General features: G+C 41.6%; 3 protein-coding genes and 1 pseudogene across 3 annotated transcripts; 3 read left to right on the top strand and 1 right to left on the bottom strand.

The window, feature by feature from the left end:
* The first annotated feature begins 1,732 nt into the window (after positions 1 to 1,732).
* LOC113012257 (endonuclease domain-containing 1 protein-like) lies at positions 1,733 to 2,766 on the top strand. Its single transcript, XM_026152357.1, has 2 exons — positions 1,733 to 1,981; positions 2,102 to 2,766. The coding sequence occupies exons 1-2, from the start codon at positions 1,733 to 1,735 to the stop codon at positions 2,693 to 2,695; spliced, it is 843 nt and encodes a 280-aa protein (XP_026008142.1). The 3' UTR covers positions 2,696 to 2,766.
* Positions 2,767 to 4,255: 1,489 nt separating this feature from the next.
* Positions 4,256 to 6,515, top strand: LOC113012242 (endonuclease domain-containing 1 protein-like). The gene is made up of 2 exons (XM_026152332.1): positions 4,256 to 4,534; positions 5,599 to 6,515. Exons 1-2 carry the CDS (start codon positions 4,256 to 4,258, stop codon positions 6,178 to 6,180), a joined length of 861 nt encoding a protein of 286 aa, XP_026008117.1. The 3' UTR covers positions 6,181 to 6,515.
* Positions 6,295 to 7,647, bottom strand: ufsp1 (UFM1-specific peptidase 1). The gene has a single exon (XM_026151975.1). The coding sequence runs from the start codon at positions 7,512 to 7,514 to the stop codon at positions 6,756 to 6,758; it is 759 nt and encodes a 252-aa protein (XP_026007760.1). The 5' UTR covers positions 7,515 to 7,647; the 3' UTR covers positions 6,295 to 6,755.
* A 559-nt stretch (positions 7,648 to 8,206) lies between these two features.
* Positions 8,207 to 10,032, top strand: LOC113012237 (zona pellucida sperm-binding protein 3-like; annotated as a pseudogene).
* Positions 10,033 to 22,977: the final 12,945 nt, after the last annotated feature.

The following is a 22,977-nucleotide window of genomic DNA, read 5'->3' as shown; positions in this document are numbered from 1 at the left end:
TATTTGTATTATGAACTCTAAAGTGCTCAATTTCAGAGTCCAGATGTTCAAACCAAATTTAAAACATTGTGCTTAAATATTCTACCTCATTTTTGATCTAGGTGACGGAGAAGAATTTGACTGTTACTGACCTGTGCTGTATATGGTAATGCTGAAGAAATAAAGCTCAAATGTGCACTTATTTATATAGTAAAATACAATTTTCAGAAATTCCTCCATGGAAAGAAAATTATAGCCATATATAAGAACTGAGCAACCACGAGTATCTTTAACTTATATTCTGTCTTTATCCAAAAATGTTTCATTATTTTGCATTTCACAGGATGACCAGCAGATAGAAAACAGCATGTCACATATTGCTGCTGGAAAAAATGAGTGCTTCTATGTCTGGAAAGTGTTGAAAATATGCATTTGGTCACAATCACGTATTTGATTTTGTTATATCTTCCTGAGAAGAACTTTGAACTTTTTTGTGATTTCCTTCCTCTTTGGAGCTAAAAGGGGCCACCCAAACACATGAGATATCAATGGAAAGCCCAGGATTTCCTCTATTTAGTACATCAGGACAAGCTCAAATGAGTGAAAAGCTATAGACCAAAAACAAATGTCCATTACAGAGGACACAAATAAGCTGGTTTTAATGATATCTCAGGATATGCCTCTTTTGTGGCACAATCATTCTGTATTTTATTTATAATGTATTTTATTCTGTATTTTATTTTAGTAATCTCTTAATTTTGCAAATAAAAGTTGTTTCATGTTACTACCCTGTTGTTGTGCTGCAAGTTATTATTTTTGAGGCAGTTAGAATTAATAACTGTGGGGCTGAGATAGCTGTTAGCAAGTTTATGCAGCTCTGTGGGAATTCTACAGCTACCAACAGTCATAACAGTCTTGATAACATAGAATGCAGCCATGATCATATCATAGCAATTGTAGTCATTTTAGTAGTCTGCATTCTGTACTTGCAGCATTTACATCCTTAGGCGAGAGTGTAACTCATGTTTCTGTAAAAAGAAAAAAACCCAAACCTTACACATGTACCTTAAAGGCATCACATGCAGCGATTAATAGTTACTACTTTGAAAAAAAGGATGGCTGTAAGGATACACTCACTGTATACATGTGACCGTGCCTGTTAAAAATGAGGCTGTGCAGAACAGGCAGATGGTGGGTTTTTAACAACATGAGTGTACACACACAAAAATGTACGTTAATGTAACCCTGATATACTTAACTTGTATTTTTTCTGCATTTGTCAGTGATATCAGTAGTAGTAGAGTAGAGTATACACTTCATTGGTAGCAAATATAAAGTTCATAATGACGCACAACGGTCTTTAAAAACCCAAGGCACTTTAAAATTGCAAGTATAGCTTTGTGTTTTTGATAAATGCTTGACCATCTGGGAGGATGTGTTCAAAGAAATAACATTACTCTAACCAGTGTGAGGCACCATTGGCCATAGTCCCTGTTTCGCCAGCTGTGGGTGGATATGATAAGGTATAAAGATGGCATTACTTTGCATACTGAGGCCAGATTACAGAGAGCAGAGTGGGAAATGTGTATGAGCTGTTTTACTGAGCATAAAGACGCACGCAGTCATTTGTAGCAGAGCTCAAAAATATACCTAACATACTATTTAACAGCTTTAACTTGTTACCAGAGTGGCTTCAGGATCCCTCCTAGCTATGGCAGCTTGGGCACAGACAGCTTTTCTACTTTTCAGCATAATGTTAGCAGTGATAGGCAAAGTGGAAAAAGAGCTTTCTCCAGAGTGCAAAGAATTCCTCTACATGGGAACGCCACCGAGAGGACTGGAACACCACTCCGTCCAGTTCATTTGTCAGTACTACAACAAAAAGCCACGCTACGTGACTCTGTACAACACTGTGGACCATATACCGATCTACTCTGCCTACATATTTAAACGCTCAGAAGGGGAGAAATGTATGGATGTCCCTTGGATGTACGAACCTCAGGTAAAGAAAACTAGAAAGTTCCCTGCTTTGAAATGTGTGTAAGAATTTGTTGCGTAGTCATGTAATCGCATTCAGTCATGCTCATGCCCTCATTTGCTGTGGGTCTGTCTCTCTGCACAGCTGTCCACATCCTCTGAAACAGACGAGATGCAGCCCTTTCCACGGAGTTACGTGCACATGAACTTTGAAGATGCCCAAGCTGTTCTTGACGATTACACAAATGCCATCCTTTACGAGCGCGGCACGCTCAACCCGGACGAGCATCAGAATGAACCTGACGACAAAGCAGCTACCTACACCCTCACCAATGTGGTACCCGTGGTGCCTGAAGTCAACAACCTAATCTGGGACAAACAGGAACACATGATCCGCAAAAGGCTTAACAACTACTGTCGTGGAACGGCGCACATTGTCACCGGGGTCACCACCTCTGGCAAGATGATCCGCCGGGAAAACATGAACCGCATTGCAGTTCCCACCTACCTGTGGTCAGCATATTGCTGTGTTGACTATGACCACAACACACCTTTTATGAACCGTTATAAATTCCCATCTTTTGCTTACTATGGCCTCAACGAGGATGAGAACAATGACATGGTGGAAGTCTCCGTCCAGAAACTGGAGGAGTTTCTCAAGAAGACAGAATTTGTAAGCCAGAACTTTCAGATCTTTGTGGGCGACTGTTCCATACAAGCACCTGAGAAAACTGCATAGGGAAAATATTTAGAGATATTTCAACATTTGACAAATTAAAGAAAGACAAAAAAAAGTAGTCCTACCAGAAGAGTGCCAGTGTACCTTCTCATTGGTCTCTGGAACATCAATCTCTCAACAGACGTTCCTGTATCTTTTTTATTCCCTTTATTATTTGGTGTTTTTATGATTTTTTGTCCTGTGATTATTCAATTGGGTTTTAATCCTGTTATTACAGAGGCCATAATCTATGAACTGCTTTAAATTGATACCCATCAAACCATTCAGTAATCCTCATGCCCTCTGGATTGGGGCACTGTCATCATAGAGGAGACCACACCCATCAGAATAAAATGTTGCAATCATAGAAAAGTTTCTTTTAACTTGCAGTGCCCCTTCAAAGAGGACAGATGAATCCAAACCATAAAAGAGATATACAGGTTACTAATTTTTCCTTTAATTTGTCACTGATCTTTGTGGTGTTTGTAAGTAAAATGAGGTGCCATCATGTGCCAACAAAACATCCAGCTAAATTATAACAGTGTGACAGTGAGCTATCGCTAACAGTATCCATGAAATTTGCAACCAGAATTTCTTTTGTTATCTACACCTGTGCTTTTTCTACTGTGCATGGTAATTTATATGACACGTTACATCAGGTAAAACAAAAGCTTCCAAGCGGGTCATAAAATCTGCTGACACTGGATATCACGTGTATTTTTTGTTGTTCTGCATAACCTTTACTTTGAAGGCAGAGGCATAGCCAGCTATCAAGGAGGGGGGGGGGGGGGAGGATTTACATTAGTAGGTTGTTCACGTGTTGGAAAGGTGTGGGGGAGGGGCCATACTGTACTTTAAACACTCTTGCAATGTAACAAAATGTAACTTTCTCATATATTTCACAGGAATAAACCACTGAATGAAACTGTCTCTGAACTTTTGTTTTTGACACATTCTGGGCAATTTGAAACCTGTCATCAGACGTCATATGCATATTAAGTTACAGCACCAGCTCATGATGGGATAGAGCTTTTTAATTTGCTGCTGAAATGAAAAATCTAAACTTGATATGTGGAAATTCTCCAATGCAAGACTCCTTCTACACTTTAAACAAAAACTGGCTTTAAAACATGAGTTTCCCATTTCTACTCTTTCATTAAACTTCAGCTTCATTCACTGCAACAAGGCCGACGATGGAAGAAAGGCTATTTTTGAATTGAAGGTCTGAAGTGAGTGCCATTTGTCCTCTGCACTTTACCGTAATAAAATGCTCTCAGTGACTGATAACTACTGCTACGACACTCGTGGGAATTTGAATATATGGAAAAGCCTTTACAATGAGAGAATTGCTCGCTTGAAGTGCAGGTGAGGCATGAAGGGAAATGTGGGGTGTGATAGAGCTGGGACAGAGGCTGTACTTGTTAGGCAGTAGTAGATTGCAGTGGTGTGTCACAGGTGAATTAGAGACACATTAGCAAGAGAAGACACATCTAAAAAGACACAAAAGAGAGCTGCTGAGAAAAAAAAGCTGCAGTGATGATACCTACATTTACAAATTGTGCCTTAGCAACGGCAGCTGCCATGATCTTCCTAATGTGTGGATTGCTTGAAGTGTCCCAGGCAGGAGTTGTGGGAGACTTCAACCATGCGGAGCGCTGCAAGGACTCTCTCTTTATGGGAACACCACCACGAGGATACCTCAGCAACTCCTTTAAGAAGATCTGCCAGCGGTATGAGGACAAACCCCGCTATGTCACCCTGTACGACTCACACAAACACGTCCCCATCTACTCAGCCTATACATTCAAGAAGTCAGACGGGGAGAAGAAGGTGGATTTCCCTTGGATGTTCGAGCCTCAGGTGAGAGTGCTTGCGAGCTCAGTCAAGGATGAAACAAATAAAACAGAAGCCTGGTTTCATTCTCAATTTTGCATGTTTGCCCATACAGTGTGCTATATATCTGACATAATACTATTCACACTATATATACCATATATTCACACTACTCTGTATCTATTCACATGCAGTCATTGGAGATTTCTTGACATTTTTGGAAGTGTAAAGGCAATATCACCTGATGTTTCTTAACAAGCAGCTAAAGAACTGCAGCAACTATGCTACTGTAATAGAAACAATGTAAAGCTGAGATAAGCTGCTTTATTAGCTCTGTGTGCTATTTCACTGAGATAGTGTTGCCATTACCATTTATGCAAATTTGGCATTTTTCTCTAAAAATGACAAAAGTGCGTTTCTTTTCTGTAAGAAGTGGCTGTTTAATTGCAGAAAAGCACTGGCAGCTAGATTTGTCAACTTTTAACGGTGCTTTGTGTAAACTACAACAGAGTTTACAGTTCATGGCTGCGCTTATTGTAAGCTTTAGTAGCTGACTCTCAACCCTTTGGATGCTGTTATACTGTTTTTGTCTTCCTATTTTAATTCAGTTTTATTTATATAGAGCCAAATCAAAATAACAGTTGCCTTAAGCTGCTTTATACTGTAAGGTAAAGACCAACAATCAGACGAAGAGCAAGCACTTGGAGACAGTGGGAAGAAAAAAAACTCCCTTTTAGCAGGAAGAAACCTCCGACAGAAACAGGCTAAGGGAGAGGCAGCCATCTGGTGTGTCAGGTTGGGGTTAATCTTCATAAACAGATTATCTTTTTAAAAGTATAACTTCAACTCTTTGCCCACATACCATGAGTTTTGTCTCCTATATTTGTATAAGTGTGACAAGATATGAGCTTATTCACATTTCCACTGAGTTATTGGACAACTACTGGTCTATTTAAACAGTCGCACAAGCAAACAATACGATCATATCATCTCTATTCCCATGAGTCTTTGCACCATTCCCAGAAAAAAATGAGTGTGCAAACTGTGAGTAAAACTACTTTGCTTTTTATTTTCTCTCTCTCTCTCCATAGTTGGCCTCAGAAAAGAGCAGCAGTAACATGGAGCCCTTCCCCCAGTCTGCAAACATGCACATGAACTTTGAGGACTCCCAGGCAGTCCTGGAGGACTACGCCGATGTGGTTCAGTATGAACGCGGCCAACTAAATCCCGATGAGCATCAGGCTGACCCTCTAGACAAGGCGTCCACCTACACCTTGACGAATGTGGTGCCTCAGATCAGGGAGTTCAACATGGGTCCTTGGGCGGAACACCGAGACATCGTCCGAAAGCGCCTCAACAACTACTGCCGCGGCAAAGCCTTTGTGATCACCGGGGTCACCACTTCTGGACACACGATCCGTCGCAACAACCAGGACCGGGTAGCTGTGCCCGAGTACATGTGGTCGGCCTACTGCTGCACCGAGTTCGACCAAAATGCGCCGTACTTTGTGCGCTATAAGTTCCCTGTCTTTGGTGCATATGGGCTAAATGATCGTGTCAACAACCAAATGGTGGAGGTTCCTCTCAAAAACCTAGAGAAATTCCTCAAGGGGAGGATGGATGTGGACAAGAACTTCCAGATTTTCTATAAAGATTGTGTATCAGATAAATGATATAAAAGGTGATCTTTTGATCTCTTGGCAGAAATGTAGCTCGAGAAATAAATGGAACCCAGATGTCATGTCAAATTAAATTATATGATGGAAGGAATAAAACGGAGAATTGAGTGAGCCTAAATGAAGCTTGTCTCATTTAATATGTTTACATGCGTACAGATCTCTTTCTCAGTGCATATTGAAGCATTGTCCAGCACATATCATGTGTAGGTGATCACAAGACTTTCCTCAGTTTATGATGGCTTTGTGTATCCAGCATGATCAGGAGACGCATGCATTTGTAGTTAATGATCTTGTGCACAAAATGTGAAATAAAAATGAGCAGCTGTCAAGGGTCTATGTAGGCCTGTAGAATACTGAAAAATATTTTTCACAAAAACACAAAATGAAGACATTTGAGAAGCCAAACACACTGTTTTGACCAAGAAATTAACTGATCCTCAAATTTCTAATAAAAAAAAAACAAAACAAAAACCAACATATACGATTGGTACTGCTGCTCTTCAAGAGCTTTAATGAGTTTAACCACAGGATGGCACTGCAGCTCATTTTGAAACAACCATACTGAATGTCTAAAACACATTTAGCAGTCTTGCAGTCTGTGGCAGACACAGATTATAAAATGAAGACTGATCCAGAGATGATACTCTTTTCCATGCCACCCACCCTCTCCTCTGCAGCTCTGTCCTGTCCAGGTCACATCCATAGTAATGCGGGTCGAGAACCAGCAAATAGCTCCCCTTATCCCCGGTCCACACCCCCAATACCCCCTTTGAGGAGTTGTCTCTGTCTCCTCCCATCATCACTGGAGAGTTATGCTTCTCAAAGTGCTGATGGAGCTCAGCCACTGCGACATGCTCCAGCTCGGCCCCTCCGCCTCTGACATGCACCACTTTGCAGGGAACATCGTAGAAATGATCGAGGACTAGAGAGCATTCAAATGTTCCTATCCACTCCCTGGAGCCTGAAAAGGAGTCGGTTTTGTCCCCCATTGTTACCAACGCTTGCTGGATTTCGGGGAGGCTTGGTACCGGCCTGCAGTGGTTCTTAGGCGGAGAGCAGTTATGACAAATCCACGAAGACAGCGTTTGAACGGTCCTGTAGCCACATCCCCAGCCTCTGTCATCCTGTCCATCGCATCCATAGTGGAAGTAGAGATAGTCTCCTTTTATTAGAGAACATTTTATAGCACCCGAAGGTGGATTAGGAAGACCAGTGTGCACATTCTTCAATAAAGTTTTGTCCTTTTGTAAATTTTTGCTCCCTCCTGCTCCACTTCCTCCCCAGTCAATCTCTTCCTCTGACGGCGCTGGCACGGACTTTTTATCCATGTTTTTCCTCTTTTCTGTCCTTTTTTATTTTTTACAAACACATATAACATCCAAACACTCGTCAGCAGTTTCAAAACATCCGACGCTTACTAAGTACAGCTACAATAACTATCCCTACGGAACACTAAGAGGAGTAACTGAGTTCCGTCTTGACATTGGTTCCACTCACAGTTATGCCCTCAAGAGCCTTTCGGTCTTTTCGTTTCATTTTGTTTCTAAACACAAAAAGTCACCGGTTTCAGTCGTTTGAAAGTGAAATTACTGTAGGCTACGACTGCTACTACTACTAAACTAACAAATATTCGAGTGTGCGAAAATATCGTTATCTTGAAATGAATATTTCCACATATGTGTACTGATAAAATAGAATTAGGATGCAGTGTGTTGACAAGAAAAAAAAAGGTCACCAAAACAAAATTGCTTAATGTAGCACCTGTTTTTTATTAAGTATAGCGTGAATAAAAATGTTTGTATTTCCCCCCACAGTCTTTGAAAGTAGAATCCACGGTCCAGCGCGCGAGAGCACGGCGCAGTACACCTGTGTACAACCACGTTTATTTCTCAGGCCTTGGGTTTTCTCTTTGGCAATGGCTACCCAGGGAAAACACACCGGTGTCGCCTACATTTTCGTAGTTTTGGTATATCTGCGTTTTGCCCCAAAAATAATGTAGAAACTCTTTAAAGCACTTCAAATGCGATGCGGCGAAAACAAAGTGAGAATAGCCGAGAAGCATCAGTTTTCCCAGGACAGACGTTCAGTCCCCAGTGTTTTCAACTTGGAGAAAACTTGTCCCAGGAAAGCTCCTGCAGACCAAAGGAAGCGGTGTCTGAAGCTGAAATGGTTATCTCTGCAGGGCTACGAGAATGTGAGACTGAGTCCAGTGTAAAAATAAGCTCAGCTGGTACGCTTAAAGGATTAAAAGAGCAAGTTTGAATTCAACGTAACCGATAAAAGGCAGAAAATGGCATCTAAAAGGAAGATAAATTACTATAATTGATCAATAAACGGCGGGAAAGGGGGCAAATCATACGGCTCGCTAAAAGTATATGAATGATGTAATGTGTTGTTGTATACTGTTAATTGATCAATTATGTTACTATAGCTAGTAGTTAAATTGTAAACAGTTTAAATGGCTGATTTTTTTTTAAATTGTTGGCTAACGGTACAAATTGTATCACTGGCAAAATAAGCGAAGCTGGTCACTTTAGTGGAGTAAAAGTAAAAGCTGAATGATTAGAATAGAAAACCAACAGTGCAGGGTTCAAACGGTTAACAGTAACAAGAAACTTGTCCAGATTAAACTGAGTTCAACGCCTGTGTGTTTATATGATGACAAACACTGGCATAACCTGTGTGTAATTTTTGTGTGAATACAGGAAGCAAAATGTAAGTCGAGAACCACTAAGCCTAACCTGGGAACCAATGACATCCACGGTCAGTGTCTTTGGACTGCAGCAGTTCTCCCTTCATATCTTGGCAGGTTAAACTGAAGTCTTATTCATTCTCTAGTTTGGCGATATTGTTTGTATGTGGAGTCTAAATGAAGCAGGCACTGGAAAGAAAACTTGTTCCACAGATGTGTGCACCTCTCAGTGTAGTTCCACAGTGTATCAGCAGGGGGAAGCAGTGCTTTTAGAAGCCAGAGTGGAGGCCCTGATGCACCCTCCTGTCACTGTATATGTGGACTCTTGCGTAGCTACATTGAAGCCTGACCCTCTCTCCTTGCAAGGCTACAGATTTATCACAAATCAGGGCTGAGTATTTTCTTTTGACTATAAGAAAAAAGTCAATACAGTTGTAGTCATTTGTGAATAGAACACAAAACACATCATGTCCAAGTCTGATACAGTCCTCCTGCATTACACATGTCTTATGGACAGTTTACTGCCAGACTTTCCATCTACATTCTACCATAAATGACTTTAACTCATCTCGTTCTATAATTTGTTGGACAATTGGCAGTTTTTGTATTTTTTTTGTGTCTGTACGACACCATGGTGGATTTAGTCAGTCAATATTTGACTGAAGTGCAGACTTTGTGCACTTCAAAGGGTTTTATAAAGGTGTATATTTCTAGGGATTTTTATACACAAACCCGCATCAGAGGCTGAACATTAACAGTACAAACTAACATAGATTTAAATATAAGGTTTCTATTTAATATGTGAATAAAAATCCTGAAGTATAGAACGCATCATCAGTGGTCTTGAAACTGTACCCGTCAGTCAGTCTGAAGTCTGCACTTCAGTCACATCTTTAGTGTTTGATTCAAAATCCACTGAGGTGGTGTACAGAGGTTAAATTACAAAAAAGGTTAAATTACTGCCTGTGTAGAAAACGTTAGGGAAGAACTGTAATATTGTTGAATTAAATATTGGACTAGTGTGCTTAATTAATGTTTCTGTTTAAAGATGTTCATCAGCTGCCATCTTATGGCCACTTTGAAACAAAGCTTACATAGCAAGCTTGAAAAAAACCTGCTTCTTTCACAGGCCCACCTTCAGTTTAGGCTTCTAAAATTTTAAACATTGCAGTTTCATATCTTCATACTTGTCAGTTTCATCTCAGGTCACATCCACTGATGAGAGATGTACTGTTAAAGGTGTAGTTTCCCATCTAAAGGTCAGCATGTGTCTTTTGTTCAGCCAGCGTACGACAGAGGGAGACAGTGACCTGTGTGAATGCTGCTCTAACCTGTCTGCTGGTGACACACGACTCAGCTGGAGACAGGTTGGACATCCCTTTACAAACACAATATACACAATCATTGAGGTTATTTTTACCAGTTGTTCTAAATGCAATATAGTATCTGTACTACTGGTGTGTTCAGGAATTTGTTAAAGTGACAGCATTTAGACAGGTCCCTTTACCTTAATTTCTTTCACAGCTTCATTCAGACAACAGTGATGGAGAAAGATGTGGTGAGTATGACATTAGACTGTACATCAGGTGATGTAATGTATGAGGCCGGTTTGCTTTCTGAAACATTCAGTTTGTGTTATTGCTTTAAGGGCCATCACAAGAAATATCCAAACATTCATTAATCTATTAGGATTGCTTACAATAGTTGCCATTGTGCCTATTTAGACATTAAGCTGACATTTTTAACCTTCAGATTAATGTAAATAAGTTCATGTCTCCAAGAATTGTACATGTTTTTGACAGAAACGAAGGACGAGGCTGACAAGACAGTTGGCCCTGTTCACATCTCTGTCAGTCGCTGAAAACCCCTTTTTTAGCTGCACAATTAGGTAGGTACAGGTACTCTTGAGACAAACTTGAGGAGCTGAACAATGAATAACACTGATAATAAAGTGGTTTTCCTATGGATCAATTCATTTAATTGTAAAAATGTATACCCAGAGCGGTCTTTTTGGAGCTGTGTTTTCTATAACATCAATAATCTATTTTTTCCCCTGAAAATAGACAAATTAACAAATCTTATCTATGTGAGGAGCAGAGGCAAGCACTTCTTGCTTCTTTTCTCACAAAATACCATAATACAGGGGTGTCCAACTCCAGGCCTCGAGGGGCAGTGTCCTGCAGGTTTTAGATATCACCCTGGGTCAACATGCCTGAATCAAAGGATTACTTCATTACCAGGCCTCTGGAGAACTTCAAGACATGTTAAGGAGGCAATTTAGCCGTTATATCTGCTGTGATGGATCAAGGACACATCTAAAACCTGCAGGACACCAGCCCGCGAGTCCTGGAGTTGGACAACCCTGCCATAATGGTATTCACAATGTCAGTTGGCATGTTCAGTGCCCTGCTGAGATGAGCTGGAGACACTGATTATAACAGGTCTTTACCCTGAGCTATTTAATAAAGCACAATACAAGTACAGCATGTGGGGGTGGGATGGGAACAATTAAATCCATGTTTTGGGGTAAAATCAACAAACTTTTAAAGGCGTGATTAGTGATTCATTACATGCCATATGCAGTGGAAACACTAATCTAGTCCTGTAAAAGGAAACATTAAGGACCAAATGGGAAACCACAGTGAGCAGTGTGATCTTATCACTGCAACACTACACCTGGTTCTATCCCTGAATATAATCTATTATATTAATGTAATAAAATTGACAAAGGGAGGTTGTGGACCAGGGATGTTTTCTCCTTTCTCTCATGCAGAATAACTTAACTTGTGTCACAGATCTCAGAGCAATGTTATTCTTTTGTAAAGGAATAATTTTGTGAATGAAATACCTGAAATGAGGCTCTTTAGTGCAGTATTGTAGATTTTTTTTTTATGTTTGTAACTGTTAATAGTTGATTTTTAAAGTTAACTTTAACTTCCTCAAATTAAGTCTACTAAATCTCCAGATGGTCTACAGCACAGGTGTCGAACTCCAGGCCTCGCGGGCTGGTGTCCTGCAGGTTTTAGATGTGTCCATGATCCGACACAGCTGATTTAATTGGCTAAATGACCTCCTCAACATGTCTTGAAGTTCTCCAGAGGCCTGGTAATGAAGTAATCCTTTGATTCAGGTGTGTTGACCCAGGGTGATATCTAAAACCTGCAGGACACTGGCCCTCGCGGCCTGGAGTTGGACACCCCTGGTCTACAGCACTGTGCAAAAGTGTTGAGCAACCCCTCTTTTTATGTTTAGCTAGGAAAATGGGAAATAGGTGCAGCGATTTATTGAAACTTTGGCAAACACGTGTAAACACCATATAAAACAGAGACCATTCTAACGAGCTTGAAAGTCAATAACTGCCATGACTATTTTCATCATCACAGTCTGAACTCTCTCTGGCATCTTTCTTATTATTTCTCTAACTAGTCTCTCATTTGTCTTTTGCTGTTATCTTACTATACGCTGCCTTGTTGAAAGACACGCTGTCACTGGTCAACTTCAGAAGCTGTACAGAGTCTTGTATGGGGTAAAAATACTGTAAAGAGGAAGCAGATGTGGAGGGCAGCTGTGCTAATTGAGTCTGTTGGAGACTCCAGATGTTTGAAAGTGTGTTACAGCTTAATGTTTGCTGCATCTTTATCTTTGGATGGACATATCAAACCTGTCGTAAAACGCTCTGAGGTCAGTGACTAATTTAAATGTTAGAAAAGGACAGTTTTGACCAGTTGTCAAAAATGCTTCAGTCTAGCTGTTTTCCAGTTTTATGGCTTGGCACAGGAGCTTTGCGTAGCTGCTCAGATTGCATTGTCTTCTGTGGGCCTCTTCCCTGACCTCATGGATGACCTTCAGCTCAGGAGACCATAGCTTGTCACTGTGGTAGACACGTCTCATTGTAGTGAGAATGCACACATCCTCACGAAAGCTGATATGTAAGGTCACGGTGTCAGTCACCTCATAGGGGTCAGTGGCTGCAGGATCAAAGACGACCTAGTCTGTGTAGTCAAAGCAAACTTGAAGTTCCTTCTTTGCCTTGTTGGTCCATCTTATCAGTGTTTTATACACAGGTTAAGCAGATTTCAGTCTTTGTTTGTATGATGAGAAGACATGAACCAGACAGTGACCTGAATGTCCAAAAGCAGCGTGATGTCCAGAATGATAGGCATCTTTTTGTGTGGAGGGAAGCGATTCCCAACCAGGCACAGAAGTACACTAGTACTGAGAGGCAGACTAAAAGGGGTTTGGAAATGAATAGGTAGGAAAAAAAGCTGAAAGTAACAGATAGCAGTAAATCTACAGATTAAGCCAATGAATAGCTAAGATCATGTTTAAAAAGAGTTTTAAAATGCATTTTAAATTAGATCAAATAATGGGTTTTTTTAAGGATAAAAGGCCACTCAAGTCCATCTGTGTGGGAACTTGGATGACAAAAGTTAGAAACCTCTGCTGTAGGTTACTGGATTTAAATAAATGTAGTAAATAATAGAATAGAATAGAATTCAACTTTATTGTCATTGCACATGCACAGGTACAGGGCAACGAAATGCAGTTTGCATCCATCCAGAAGTGCTTTAGTGATATAGATATATTACAATATATATTAGCAATAATATAGATATGTGAGTATATTACAGAAATGGGTCTATTATGGTATGTTATAATGTACACGGTATGAAGTATGTTGTGAATATTCTATAACTATAAGTATGTACAGGCTGTAGTGAGTACAAGCTATGTACAGGATATGAACAGGATATAAATATGAAAAACTATACAGAATATGAGATAAATAACTTTACAGGAATCTGAGATATACAGTTATACAGAAATGGGAACTATGCAAGTTGTAAACAGTTGTAGGATTAAAGATTATCGAATGTACAGAATGATTATTTACACAGAGCTATACAGTAGTGCAGTTAAGATAAGTGAGGGTGTAGATAGTTTCTACAGAGGCTATATAAAGTGCTAGTGGTTGTGAGTGGTGGTTCAGTCCATGTTATTATTGTGTGTTTGAGGGTACAGTTGTCCATTGGGGTGTGTGTATGTTCAGTCCATGAGTTAACGTGGGTCAGATGTCAGGAGGCAGAGTTCAGGAGTCTGACAGCTGTGGGGAAGAAGCTGTTCCGGTACCTGGTGGTCTTAGTCCGGAGGCTCCTGTAGCGCCTCCCAGAGGGCAGGAGGGTGAAGAGTCCATGTGATGGGTGACTGGGGTCTTTGATGATTTTCCCAGCCCTTTTCAGACACCGCTTCCTGCAGATGTCTTTTATGGCAGGAAGTGGTGCTCCGGCGATGCGCTGGGCAGTTTTCACGACCCTCTGCAACGCCTTCCGGTCCGAGGCAGAGCAGTTCCCGTACCAGACTGTTATACAGTTGGTCAGGATGCTCTCGATGGTGCAACGATAGAAGTTCACCAGGATGTCTGAGGACAGCTGGTTCTTCCTCAGAGTCCTCAAGAAGAAGAGGCGCTGGTGAGCCTTCTTGACCAGCTTGGAGCAGTTGGTCGTCCAGGTGAGATCCTTGGAGATGTGGACTCCCAGGAACTTGAAGCTGCTCACACGCTCCACAGCCGTCCCCTTAATGTGGATGGGTGGATGTGGGTCAGCATTCCTCCTGTAGTCCACGATGAGCTCCTTGGTCTTCTCGGTGTTAAGCAGCAGGTTGTTTCTGTTGCACCACTCAGCCAGACGATCCACCTCCTCCCTGTAGGCGGCCTCATCGTTGTCACTGATGAGGCCAATCACCGTGGTGTCATCTGCAAACTTAATGATGGTGTTGGAACCATCAGCAGGTCTGCAGTCGTGGGTGAAGAGGGAGTAGAGGAAAGGGCTCATCACACAGCCTTGTGGTACACCGGTGTTCATTGTGATGGTAGATGAGCAGTGGTTATCCAGCCGGACATGTTGGGGGCGGTTGGTCAGGAAGTCCAGTAACCATTTGCAGATGAGGGAACTGATGCCCAGGTCTGTCAGTTTCCTGATGAGTTGTGAGGGGTGGATTGTATTGATGCTGAACTGAAGTCTATAAACAGCATTCTGGCGTAGGTGTTGTTGTTGTCCAGGTGTGAGAGGACAGAGTGCAGTGCGATGGAGACTGCATCCTCTGTGCTCCTGTTCTGGCGGTATGCGAATTGGTGGGGGTCCAGGGTGGGGGGGGAGACAGGATTTGAAGTGTGCTAGGACCAGCTGCTCTAAGCACTTAGTGATGATGGGGGTGAGTGCTACTGGGCGGTAATCATTGAGGCAAGATGGGTTGGAGTTTTTGGGTATCGGGACGATGGAGGTGGATTTGAAGCAGGCCGGTACCACAGCGTGGGCCAAGGACAGATTGAATATGTCTGTGAGCACTCCTGCAAGCTCCCCAGAACACGCTCTGAGAACACGCCCGGGGATTCCATCGGGACCTGCAGCCTTGTGGACATTGATCCTGCTCAGCACCGCTCCTACATCGGTGGGGGAGAGAGGCAGAGGTTGGTGGTCTGGCGTCACGTCTGCTTTGGTTGTGGTTGTGGGGTTCCCTCGCTCAAAACGAGCATAAAAGTTGTTGAGCTCGTTGAGGAAGGAGACATCAGAGGATGCGGGGAAGGGTTTGGTGGTCCTGTAGTCTGTGATGGTCTGGAGTCCTTGCCACATGCGTCAGGGGTTGGAGATGGAGAAGTGTTCTTCTACCTTCTTTTTGTAATGGTGTTTGGCTTTTTTGATGCCCTTCTTTAGATTAGCCCTGGCTGTGCTGTAGGCGTGTGCATCTCCTGACCTAAAGGCAGTGTTGCGGGCCTTCAGGAGGAGACGAACATCCCGGTTCATCCAAGGCTTCTGGTTGGGGTACATGGTGATCCGTTTCTGGGTGGTGACACTGTCTGTGGTTTTGGAGATGTAATCCAGTACAGATGAGGCGTACTGGTCCAGGTCTGTGTGGGTGAACATATTCCAGTCTGTGTTTTTAAATCTGTCCTGGAGCACTGCGTCTGTCCCCTCTGGCCACACTTTAATTGTCCTCACAGCAGGTTTCACACGTTGGATGAGTGGTGAATACCGAGGTGTGAGGAACAGGGAGAGATGGTCCGATTGTCCAATGTGGGGGAGGGGTGTGGCTTTGTAGGCTCCAGCCAGGTTGGAATACACATGGTCTAAAGTCTTGTCTCCTCTGGTGTGGCAGGAGACATGTTGGTGGAATCTGGGGAGGACTGTCTTTAAGTTGGTGTGGTTGAAGTCGCCAGCAACAATAAAAGCAGCCTCGGGGTGTTTATTCTGGTGTTTGTTAATGGCTGCAGAATAAGTTAGTTAGCAAATGCATGTATATTCCAAAACTCCCCTCACTGACGTTGAAGATGTACTTTCTGGTTGTACCGTACTGGCTGTTATCCTTTATTTAGATGGACAGCTTCTAGACTGTCTGCTTGTTATTGTATTGTATATGTTGCCTGATGATCATGAGATTTGCACATATCCAGTGGACGGTCCTGTGTAGAATGAGAAGAGTTTCCTGTGTTCAGTTGGAGCTCAGATGACATTATGCTATCTGATATCACAAAATCTGGGCTATAGCTTAATATACACTCAGATATGTTCTGCCAGTCTCACAAAGTGCTTTATGAGCTGTATTGACTGAATCTGTTTGAAGACCTAATAAAAAATGAGGGCTACAGCGTTGTTCACTGGCCTGGATAGGTGGTAAGCAAAATTAAGGGAGTGCTTTGTTTTGGAAAATATTGGCGTCTTTAAACTATTGTATCCGAGAGCCATGAGGTTTTCAATTAAAGTTGGATGGTTTTAGGCTTATGGTGTTGTAAGTCAAAATGTGTGGTCTAACCCAGCGGTCCCCAACCTCTGCTCCACGGACTGGGACCGGGCCACGAGAGTTGAGGCTCGGGTGTAAAAATGATGGTTTTCAGGGTTTTTATTATTAACTCAGTTTCCCTGGGTCTTTTCCCGTGTTGTAGTTGTGTCTTATTTTGAAAGAAATATTTTCGCATTACCATAGCGACCAGAGAGCATTATTAAGGGGCAGAGAGGAGGATGTTACTCTCAATGTTGTTGGCATATTTCAGGAGGACGCTGCTAATAAAGTTACACAATAACACAGTGAATTTACGTTTATGACTATATTTACAAAATACTACAGTTTCTGTCTCGGTCGTATTATTTTATTTTGTTGTATTTATCCGCGACACCTTAAAGGCCGGTCCGTGAAAATATTGTCTGACATTAAATCGGTCTGTGGCGCAAAAAAGGTTGGGGACTGCTGCCTTTACCAGAAAAACTAAGAGTCAAAGTTAAACGTGTGCTCATTGAACAGCAGCACAGTGAAGAATGTAAATGGAAGAAAGAGGCTGAGGTGGAATGTTAAACCTAAATCTCAGGCCATAGAGGGCCAGCGAGTCAGTGAAATGGCAGGGAGGAGGGAAAAGGGCATTAAGTGGAAATGACAAGTGATGAGTGGCCAATAGATAAGAGGGAGTGTGACTAGGGGCAGTTAGGTCAGAAGAAATACCAAAGAGGGCAGATGGGCAACAGGAAGAGGACTAAATGTAAGGAAAATAAGTGGTTATGCTTTCAAAGAATTATACAAAAGATAATAGGGAAAATCTGAGGAGCTAAAACACAGAGTTAGCTACAGAGTAAGGAATGCAGTTTAGGTCACTCGTGATGTTGCATCACATCTGAAATGATAGTTGCCAATCTCTTCCTCGGATTAAGGATTGCAGCTTTCTTGATACTGGATTGTATACATTCAGCATAAGAGCTTTTAATTAGCTTTTTAAAAAGTGTGTCTGCATTCATGAGCAGCCTTCTGGACTGGATACCTTGAAGTACATATTAATTGTCCACTCTGGCTATACTGGAACAATAAAACTGGTCTTTGCATCTAGAGGAGGCTCAGTAGATTAGCTGATGGTTTCTAGATTGCTAGAAGCACAGGTGTTCACACAAGCTTATCCTTATATCCCAATTCTAGTTAGTAGGTCAAATGCTCCCTTTACAGGTATCCCCCTTTTATTTGCAGGAGGAGCATTCAGTACAAATGAATATCTGTAAGTGATCACAGTAGCATGGAGTTCCACTGGAGGTTAAATGACAGCATTAGGTCAAGGCATCGGTTTCACTGATGAAATCCCTGTCCCGGGACTCTTTCCAAGCTTGTGGCCGTTACAATGGAATCACAATAACTCCAATAACATACAGTTCTTGTCACAGTATATGCCTGTAACCTGAAACAATAACTTCTGACTTTGTCAGTGACCACTGTCTTGGCTCCTGCCTCGGCTCCTGTGTCGCTCACGGAGAGTTTCCCTGTTCTTTTATGTCAGTTTCCTGTCTTGTGGCGCGCCAGAGGAGTAGACCTAGCTGGGTCCAAGCCAAAAACCTAGACAGAAAGTGAAACACACACACACACACACACACACACACACACACACACACACACACACACACACACACACACACACACACACACACACACACACACACGCTAACAGCTGTGCTCTTTGGCTGTCTCCTATAAAGTACGGTGCAGCGTCTCCTGCAGTTCCCCCTGCTCATGGCACGAGGAATGTGCAATTGGGTTCATCCCAACTTTACATCTCCCCTCCTCCATGTCATCCTAAATTCAATAACTGTGTCCTATTCCAAACCAGGAGTCACTGAGACTGGACACCCCTGCCCCCGCACTCCCCACACATCCCTCACCTCCCACCCCAATCCTCTGCTCTGATCATGAAGCATGGCTCGCAGCACGTACCTTGTCTCCCTCTCCTCTCTCTCTCTCTCATGTTGGCCCAGACATAAGCAAACAGCCCTTTGAGCAAACAGTGCAGCACAGTTGTCAGCACTGGCTTCAGTTTAGCACCGCATTGACATGTACAATTAAAGCTGACTCAGAATCTGGGTCTAGAGTTATATCTATGAACTTAGAAAAATACCTGAAATACATTGAATCAAGTTGTTTTAAGTTCATACTTGTCCTCCAGCTGGTGTTTTAGATGTTGCATGTTTAGGAAAGGAACAAATGCAGAAATGTTCCAGTTGTTTTTCTTGGCTTTTGATTAAAAGTGAATTGAGAAACTTTTTTTAATATTATTTTTTTTATTTACTGACATCAGGACAATCATGACTGTTGTAGTGAATCACTGGTCATAGTTAATATCTGGTTATTAACTTCTCTGTGTGTCGGTGTGTGTGTCTGTGTGTGTGTTATACGTGCAGCTTACATAGGATTTTGAAACGGTAAGCGTGGGGGTATGTAAGCTTGGTGACTTATCAGGGTTTCCAAGTATTTGTGAGTAAAGCTGTATGTGTCACTTAACCCTCATGTCATACTGGGACCTTGCATACTGGGACCATTGCATTGTTAGCTTACGATAATACATATGCAAACATACCTTTACTTCCTGTCTGACGGAGCTTTTTCATGTGGCCCCTGAAGGACACCCTTTTCCTTTATGACACACAGAAGGGACTTCCAGGAAATTTCAATATATTTCCTATACTCTGGCTCCAAAGGGACTGTCAGCACGAGGGCACTGGACACAAATACCCCTGACTGAAGTGCAGAGAATGAGTGCTGCATAACATTTTTAACAGACCTGCATTGAGCTGAATCGTTACAATTCACATGACATAATATCAATTTGATCTTATTTAGTAAATAAAACTGATTAAATTCATTATTGTGCACAGAATTAGTAACGCCATTCTGGTTCCTAATGTTTGTCCTACTTCTGATTGTTTCGTTGTCTCATGAGGAAGTCATATTGAATGAAAACTATTCTAAGAATATCATGAATGAACTCCAACACTCACACTTTCCTTTAAATAGCCTTCATCTTCCTGTAGCAGATGCTTTGTTTAGATGATGGATGAGATTGCTCTTCCATGTGCCTGGGTCAGTTTTGATTTATGTTTTTGTATGTAGTTCAGTGAAACTTTAAATAGGTTGTGGTCATGGTGGGGTTAGAACTTAATTAATTTGAATGTGTTGTGATTTTTAAATGGTATTGCTGCAGCAGCATAATAGTATCTTAAGTAAAATTTGTTGTGAATGGTGCTCGACTGCACTATTCACAACAAATTTTACTTACCTTCCACAGATTAAGTAATGTTCAAGATTAACACTGTTCATAGGGATTTTATTTTCCAATTTTTAGAGGTTTGTGATGGTTGGTACAATTGACTATTTTTTATCTAGTCTCTGAACTCTACTGGAGAGAGAAATGCACCAAATCTTTGTAAATTTTTTGCATATTTAATGTAAGTTCAGGTTAACACATGCTAACAGACTTTGTAAAGCAATAAGTAGCTTAAATGACTAAATAACACTAAGCTCATTGTGCACTTGATTAAATGGAACTAGTTTTAAACATAGTAAAAAAAATTAAGATGTCTCAAAAACCGAGAAAATTGAGAATTTTATTATACTAAAAGGGAAATTATTTATAAAGTTCCAAAACATTTCTAGTTCCACGAGATGAGTCGAGGCTTCTTGGGTGGAAAGAGCAAAAGTTCTCCATTGAGAATCATCAAGTTGAAAATGGCAGCTAAGAGTCTCCCACTCATCACAGGTAAGGACAACCTGCTGAATGTAAAGCTAGAACTTGTACAAAGAACTATTTCAGCATTTAAGTCTGTTCTTTATTTTTCTATGTGTGTTTGTTTGTTTTTACAGTGACGTGAAGGACATTCAGAATTTCCTCCTGAATGAGTGCAAGTTGTAACATTTGAGGATGCATGTCACTGGTTGTGGGAAGTTGGGGGTGTTGAAAGTTATACTTTCCTGTGAGCTATGTACTACATTGTCTACCAATTTGGAGGTTACAAGATGTGCACAGTGAGACCATGCCTTCCTAAAGAGCTGCCTTGATTCAAGTGCTTGACCTAATGAATCTCGTAGTAATAGAACTAGGAATGAGTTGCCAAACACAGTGGAGGGAAGATCCATGCAATAAGTTTTATATGTGTCAAACTGTTTCGATGTAAAATTTGTTCTGATGTTGGCAGGTGATCGTTTGAATATCATAGACGAGAAGAAATTATATAAAAGCTTGCACAACAGGCTTCTGTGCTATTCTTTCATGCATGCATGCGTACTCCCGTCAAACTCTCACATTGATAGAAAACCTTCCAGTTTTCTAGATGCTATTGGATAATGAAACTGACAGAAGAATGTGCCTAATGTTGCAGATGTTAACTATGAGAGATCCTCATCTTATAAGAATGAGAGCATTAGTGTTGTCCCTCCTGTCACTCAACTCGTAGCAGCTACATTACCTTCAAAAATTGCAAAAAAAATATTTCACTCTCAGCATATGTCTGTGAAGGTTCTCAGTCATCCAGGTCATCGAAGTCAAAGGAGCTTTGAAAGAAAAGCGTCTGGACTTCTTTAAGTTGCTTGAAGACGTTTCACCTCTCATCCGAGAAGCTTCTTCAGTTCTAAGGTCAAATGTGAGTGGGCGTTAAGGCGTCTGGGGACATCCTGGGCCATCTGACCTCAGGAAATCGCATGATAAGGTGGGGTCAGGTTTCACAATGAGTTCACCCGAAACCCTGGCTGATTGTGACCCACACCCGTTTTCACACCTTGGCTCATGTGATTAGAGGACTATCAGGGGGTCCTTTTGTCCCTCTTTGGGGGGATACTCCCACTGGGTTTAAATCTGGGACTCTCCGCCATTTGACCTTAGAACTGAAGAAGCTTCTCGGATGAGAGGTGAAACGTCTTCAAGCAACTTAAAGAAGTCCAGACGCTTTTCTTTCAAAGCTCCTTTGACCACTCTCAGCATAGCTATCAGCCATCTCCGAGATACAAGATAAATAGCAGCATCGTGAAAAGTAGAGATAACAAGGCTGAAATAGGCACATTTATGGAAACAGTAGGAAAGACTTGGTTGTGCCCCACTTGAAAGTTTCAGTGGTTTCCTCATTTGGACAGGAGGGTACATGTCAGAAGGTGAAAGCAGCGACGCTGTGGAATGCTGACAGGGGAAGGTCAGTCTTTCCACTCACCATGTCTCTGCAGGCTTCCATGTGCTCTCCCAAGCCATATGCTTTGATTAGAGGCAGAGCCAGAGAGAGTGACAAAGTGACTGCAATGTGTGACGTATTAGACTCATGCTATAGGAGGAGCTGTTGAATACGAAGAATTACCATGTTGAGGAGAGTGAAAACTGCCTGATGAAGTCACTGTTATCTTTTGCATCAAGGAAATGAAAAATGTCCTCCCACGGAGCCATGGTGCTTCCAGTTTTCCTATACAGCAAGCACCAGAACTGTGAAAATCTAAATGCAAGGAGTATTCTTCAGAAGCATTTACTTTACGTGAAGACATGCTGAAATTCATAGTGAGAGATGAGGGACACCTAGACCACATCTGGAATACTATTATAAAGTTCATTTGGTGATGGCTGTCTTAAAGATCTACATTCATATCCACAGAACACTACTATTAAACAGTCTGACACAATGCCAAAACTGACTTTCTATATGTTTTTTTTGTTTCTTTTTTTCATCTCTATAATGAATAAAATCCTTCTAAGTGTGTTTTGTTTCATGCTTCTTCATGCTATGGTAACTTCTTGGATAAATAATGCATCATTTTTGAGTCAAACTGACCCCCAAATATAAAAGATGGCAACAGAATTGTAGATAACAGGGAGATTAACAAATGTAACAAAAAATGTAACATTTTTAAACCAACTGACCATGAGTGAAAAAAGTGATTGTCCCCCTTGATTAACCATTAATTAACAGTACTCCAGAAAACCAAAATGAGAGCCATCATCCACAAAAGGCTAAAACACAGAACAGTGGTGAAACTTCCCAGCGTACCAAAAATACTTCAAGAGTGCTTCGATGACGCATCCCGGACATCACAAAAGAACCCAGACCAACGTCTAAAGAAGTACAGGCTTCACTTGCCTCAGTTATGTTCAGTATTGATGATTCAACAAAAAGAACGTGATTGGACAAAAATGGCATCCATCTGAGAGTTTCAAGGAAAAATCACTGCTAACCAAAAAGAACACAAACTTGATTCATTTCCCCTCCTCACTTAGATATTTTTAAAGTGCTGCAAAAATGTATTTGATGTGTTCTGGTTTTATTGGTCTA

This window comes from Astatotilapia calliptera, chromosome 3, assembly GCF_900246225.1.
Source record: "Astatotilapia calliptera chromosome 3, fAstCal1.2, whole genome shotgun sequence".
NCBI lineage: Eukaryota > Metazoa > Chordata > Actinopteri > Cichliformes > Cichlidae > Astatotilapia > Astatotilapia calliptera.
The sequence above is the reverse complement of the archived record's forward strand: the minus strand, read 5'-3'. Positions and strand labels throughout refer to the sequence as shown.